This window comes from Drosophila erecta, unplaced genomic scaffold (genome assembly GCF_003286155.1).
Source record: "Drosophila erecta strain 14021-0224.00,06,07 unplaced genomic scaffold, DereRS2 tig00000000-arrow-pilon, whole genome shotgun sequence".
Taxonomy (NCBI): Eukaryota; Metazoa; Arthropoda; class Insecta; order Diptera; family Drosophilidae; genus Drosophila; species Drosophila erecta.
In genome coordinates this window covers 17480693-17486218 of record NW_020825194.1, presented here as the reverse complement: position 1 = coordinate 17486218, position 5526 = coordinate 17480693, and the positions used below count along the sequence as shown (strand labels likewise).

The 5526-nt window shown below is 46.4% G+C and overlaps 1 protein-coding gene across 1 annotated transcript; it reads left to right on the top strand.

Moving 5' to 3' along the window:
• The first annotated feature begins 234 nt into the window (after window positions 1-234).
• On the top strand, window positions 235-3740 carry LOC6553024 (sodium-independent sulfate anion transporter). Its single transcript, XM_001980050.3, has 5 exons — window positions 235-804; window positions 1410-1630; window positions 1685-2006; window positions 2063-2224; window positions 2280-3740. Exons 1-5 carry the CDS (start codon window positions 330-332, stop codon window positions 2981-2983), a joined length of 1884 nt encoding a protein of 627 aa, XP_001980086.1. The 5' UTR covers window positions 235-329; the 3' UTR covers window positions 2984-3740.
• Window positions 3741-5526: the final 1786 nt, after the last annotated feature.

The window sequence follows — 5526 nt, the reverse complement described above, 5'->3', positions numbered from 1 at the left end:
TTATCGAATTAACAGGTCCGAGATAATTGAGATGGCGTCAAATGGGATCCACCCCGGAGAATTGAACAATCAAACGAGGGGGTTTGAACTAGATACATTTTATTACAGCCCAAAAGAGAGCGAGTAACAAGTCCGGCCAGTCACAATGCCAATTGAGGCTCTGATATGTACGGCAAACAAGAGCCGGGCAGAGCAATCTACAATCTGCGATACGATCTCGAGTTCATTATCAGTGGGATGATCTCCGCCTTAGCTATCATTCGACAGTTGCGATTTGCGGCACACAGACGTGCGATTGACTGGGAAATTCGAGTATCTCACGCTGCGCAATGTATCCGCAACTGGAAACGGAAGCGGAGGCTCTGGAAAAGGCCACGGCGCGAGCCCTTTTACCAGGTGCCACCAGTAAGCCCGCCAGTGAAGCTGGAAAGGCGCCCAGGACAAACAAATGGAAGCGCCGCCTGCACCGCCACATCCCGGTCTTCCAATGGCTCCCACTTTACACCACCGAGTGGGGAATCGACGACTTTATAGCCGGCATCACCCTGGGACTCACAATCATACCCGAAAGCATGGCCTGCGCCCTTCTGGCCGGCCTGCCCGCTCGGTATGGCCTCTGTTCGGCGTTTATCGGACCGCTGATCTATCTGGTTTTCGGTTCGATCGACAAGGTCATCATCGGACCCACCAGCCTGGTGGCGCTGGTCAGTGTGCAGTTCACCGTGGGACGACCCATCGAATTCGCCTTCCTGCTCACCTTTCTCAGCGGAATTGTGCAGTTCCTCATGGGCACGATGAGGATGGGTAAGTTGCGACACACTGGAAAACACCAAGTTATAACCAGTTATAATGTATTACTAAGTTTGATTAATGCAGCACATTTATTTATCTAGTTAAGCACATCAGTACACATATTCATACAAACTTCTGTTTTCAAACTTTGAACATTTTCTGTGTGTGTACGACGCCTAAGTGTCAGCCGGATTACGTGTGATCTCACGGATAAATTGCCTTAAGTGCGGCATGTGTTACTTTCCCCATGAACTTGGTCACAGTCAAGTCCAATTGAATTGAAATAGATCCGCTCAAAAGCTCAGTCTAAGCACCTAATTAAGTGCTCTGCACGATAAGTGCTATGCGGTTTTCCCGCGGTTAGCGCCATTTGCCTCAATTAACACGTCTTTGGTTGGGATTCAGTGTACGAACTCGGATGCGGAACTGGACCAGATCCCAAGCATAAACATCGAGGGCTGTTTTTACTTGTCATTAGATTTGATTTCTGATTTCACAATATTTATTGGCAGTTGCTATTCATTGGAAACCGGTTGCATTTTATACAGCCTATTTTATACATTTACTTTATACATTAGAGCAGTCTGAATCCTCACGATGTTAAACATTTTGCACAGGGTTTATTTTCGAGTTCATCTCCATGCCGGTGATCAAAGCCTTTTCCTCGGCCACCGCCATCTTAGTAATAGAGTCCCAGCTGAAAGTGTTACTAGGCATTAAATACCTAGTGGCCGGTCTAATAAACTCGGTTGGAATGCTGAGTTCCCGCATTGAACAGTCTAATATGGCTGATCTCATCGTGGGCGTTTGTGCCATAGTTTTCCTGCTCTTGTTAGAGGTAAGCTCGAATAAAAAATTAACACAATTTTCATAAGTAAGCCCTCCATTTTAGCTACTGGACCGTGTGGCCCACAATGAGAAGCGAAACAGAATTCTGAGGATTTGCTGTCGATACTTATCCACCTCCAGGAACACCTTGATTGTGCTCATCGCAGCGATCGTCTCCTTTATTTGGATACAAAAATGTGGCCAAGTTCCTTATGCTCTCAGCAAGAATGCGCTGGCCACTCTACCCAACTTCACAGTGCCCAGTTTCAATATTGAAACCCCCGAGCGCAGCTACAGTATTTGGGAAGTGGTAAAGGAACTGAATATTGGCATAATCGTTATTCCAATCGTGGGCATTCTAACGAACATATCCATTGGAAAATTGAGTAGGTAGCGAAAGCGAAGCTAATTAAGTGAAATTTAAAGTTGAATGAACGTGCAGCTCCCAAGGGATTGGTGGACACCAACCAGGAACTGCTCACCGTGGGTCTCTGCAACATGTTTGGCTCCTGCGTACAGGCGATGCCCTCGTCAGGAGCGTTTACCCGCTATGCCATTAGCACAGCCTGTGGCCTCAGGACTCCCATGGCCAACCTGTATTTGGGTGAGTCCAGCCGAGTACAAAGGATGCAAAGGCTCTGACATTTCTCCCCGTGCAGGCATTATTGTGCTGCTTGCTCTGAGCTACCTGAGTCCGTACTTCAACTACATCCCGGAAGCGACGCTGGCCGCCATCCTGATATGCTCCATATTCACGCTGCTCGACTTCAAGCTGCCGATGCGATTGTGGCGGGATTCAAAGCGCGACTTTGCCACCTGGCTGCTGTGCTTTTGCGTGAGCGTGCTCTTCGGCGTGGAGGTGGGTCTGTTCGTGAGCATTGTGGTGACCGCGCTGCACCTGCTGTTCCTGTGGGCACGCCCCGAGATCCGGGTCAAGATTGAGCAGCTGGACGACATGCAGTACATCCGGGTGACGCCGGGCAACGGCATCTACTTCCCGGCCATCAATTATCTGCGGGAGCGCGTGCTCAAGGCCTGCGAGCAAGCGGACTTTCGCATTACGGTGGTGATCGATGGGCAGCGCATCAGTGGCATGGATTACACGGCTGCCCAGGGTGTGTCGAAGCTATCCAGCGATCTGTGCCGCCAGGCAGATGCCTCCAGCTCCACGCTGCTGATCCTCTACCGATTTCCGGAGCACCTGCAGAGGCTCATCGATAACACGGACAACCTGGTGTTCTGCGAGAGCGAGCACAAGGTGAAGGAGTTCCTCACGCAGGAGTCCCTGCGCAATGGCTACATCAACCTGAAGGAGCACATAAGGGCCTCCATAGATCTGGGCTACAAAATCGACATCGATTAGGTGGGCCCGCCCCCCAGTTAGCTGCTTGTGTTATTTATTTAAGTTTAGTTTCGGAGAAATTGTCGTCGCTGGCTGCAAATGGAAATAAAAGTGAGGGAAAAGTGGAACAAATGCCTTGATGGCAGCAATTTATAAAACCCCCCTCCGCCAACCCGACAACTGACCTCTGGAGGAGACGGGGGCAGGATAGATGCGGTGCCGCTGGCGACGCCGCCAATGATTGCCAAGCTAATGGATTTCTGTTTACTTTTTCACTTAGACGGGGCGCCAAGGAGGAGAAGCAGCAGCAGCAGCAGCAGCAGCAGCAGCAGCAGCAGCTGGAGCACAAGGAAAAAACAAGGTTTTGAAAAATAGCGCAAAAGAAATTAGAGGAAAGCGAAAGCGCTCAGCTAACTGCTCTAGCCAAAAAGGAAAAATGGGAAAAACAAGGTGTGCTTGGAAAAAGGACGAAACACAGCTGAAAGGAAATGGCGAGAAATTAAACTAAAGTCCTGGCGCAAAGTGGATCAAACGCAGTAAAAACAAGTCATGACATAAATTAAATGAGTCCACAGCGAACATGGATTACTCTTTTCAAGAATATAATAGTGCAGAATATATAGTACAGAACAGTATATGGATATTACTTATCCACGGTTCGTAAATGATACATTTTAAGTCTTAGAATATATTAACTTGAATCTGAGCTTGTAAGAAATTTTAAATTAAATTTAATTTTAAATTTAAAATTTATTTCTGTCGTACAGACATAAAAATAGTTGCCTTGCTATACATGGTAGTAACTTATATAATTTATATGCAAACCTGGAGTCATGAAAGGCGTTGATATAATGCGGCATTATCTTTTAAGTTCTGTTTTCACAACAAGGCTAAGCTGCAGCTCCCAAGTCAGTCGATTGAATATAACTTATAGAGCATTAGAGCAGGAATAAACGCCTGAGAGCTAGGCTAGTTAATTAACAAAGGTTAAGAGAACGAGATGGACTTAGTGAATGAGAAGGAAAGAGCTGGGTAGTAAGACCGGACCAAGTCGGGCTTCTAAGTAGATTTCGAGCACTTGAGGCGGTGTAAATGAAATGCGGTGCTTCCCCTTCTGGGAAAACCGCCCAACTCAGTCGTTGTTGATTGCATTGGCAAACGAAGTGAGCAGATTTAATGAAATTTAAAACGCTGTCCGGAACTTGGCCAAGAGAAAGGGGCAGTGGGTTGGTCGAATGCAGATTCGCAAGATGGCCAGGTTGACCACGTGGAAGGGAAGGCTAAAACCTTGGCCACTGCTAATGTTAATTATTTCAATGGACCTTATTTGCCAAGCTCTTCAGTTTTCCCGACGATTTTCTGCATTGTTGGGCTAATGAGAATTTTAGCCTTCGGCATTGCAAGTAGAGCATTAGCAGTTAGGGAAAATTATAATTAATATGCTAATCGAACCAATTGATGGAGAAATGACTTAATGGCCAAAACCAATGACCGATAACAGCATCAATATCCCGGCAATATCCATGTCGACATGCCACAAAAACCAAATATCATTCAAATTGCGGTCTACGCAATCAAATTTTCATACACAGAAAAAAAACGACACAAATTATCAAAAGCGTAACAATTTTTGAGTTGCATACTTTTGCGGCCATGCGGATCAAACACAACTTGTTGACAGAACCCGCCCGATTTGGTCATATCCCTCTGATAAGCAAACATAAAGCCAAACCGCAGTTGTTCCGTGTCTGTTTATTGCCAAATGTGCAATCAACTTTTTTTGTGCCACATTTTTCAGCTGCAAAATAGCAAACCAGATGCACATTTCCTGCAGATCGTAGGCTGGTCCAAAATATTTATTTTCGCATGCGGTTAGCAGCATGGAAATCATTTGCTTTGTGCGCATTCAGGCTTAATTTGTTTAAAAAACATAATAGTCATTGTTCCATTTGCGAGCAGAAACATTAGAAAAAAGTAACCTTTGGTCGGGACTACTGAGCTGAACTAAGTAACCAATGCTTTGTGAACGTACATTATTTTTTTAGATGCCAATTCCACAGAGCACAGCAGACAGACAGACCAAAAAAATACAAATTAAATTTTCATATGAATTATTTTGCAGGTCACGTATTGGCAGGAGTTGGGGTTATGGACTACGGGCAGGACATGCGAGGTGGGGTCCCAGTGGGGAATTGACCATTGATACGTATTATGTGACTGGCTGACCAAATTTCATTCCCTCAGCCGGCCCACACGACTTACCATTTACCCCACTCCCTCCCCCACCCACGTCATCCTGTGCCAAGGACCTCCCTCCCCGTTTTACCACCAGCAGCAACTTAATTGCTTCGCCTACGTCAATGCGACAAAACGGCAAAAGACATAATTAATAGCAGAGGAGGGGTGGGGGCGCAAGTCTCTCGTTTATCGATTTTCAGGACGAAAAGAAACTCCGCTGAAGGCAAAAGGACTCGACTCTGCGTCGGAGACTCGCTCAACTCGCTGGCAATTGGCCTTTGGCCATAAAGCGTTTTAATATGCGCTTAAGTAGTCAAAGCCTAATG

Excerpts from the sequence above, each read along its gene's own strand:
- LOC6553024 (XM_001980050.3), top strand. The coding sequence starts at position 330 with ATGTATCCGCAACTGGAAACGGAAGCGGAGGCTCTGGAAAAGGCCACG. Across the intron at positions 1,631-1,684 it reads TTTTCCTGCTCTTGTTAGAG|CTACTGGACCGTGTGGCCCA; the intron begins GTAAGCTCGAAT and ends CCTCCATTTTAG. Across the intron at positions 2,007-2,062 it reads CATATCCATTGGAAAATTGA|CTCCCAAGGGATTGGTGGAC; the intron begins GTAGGTAGCGAA and ends ATGAACGTGCAG.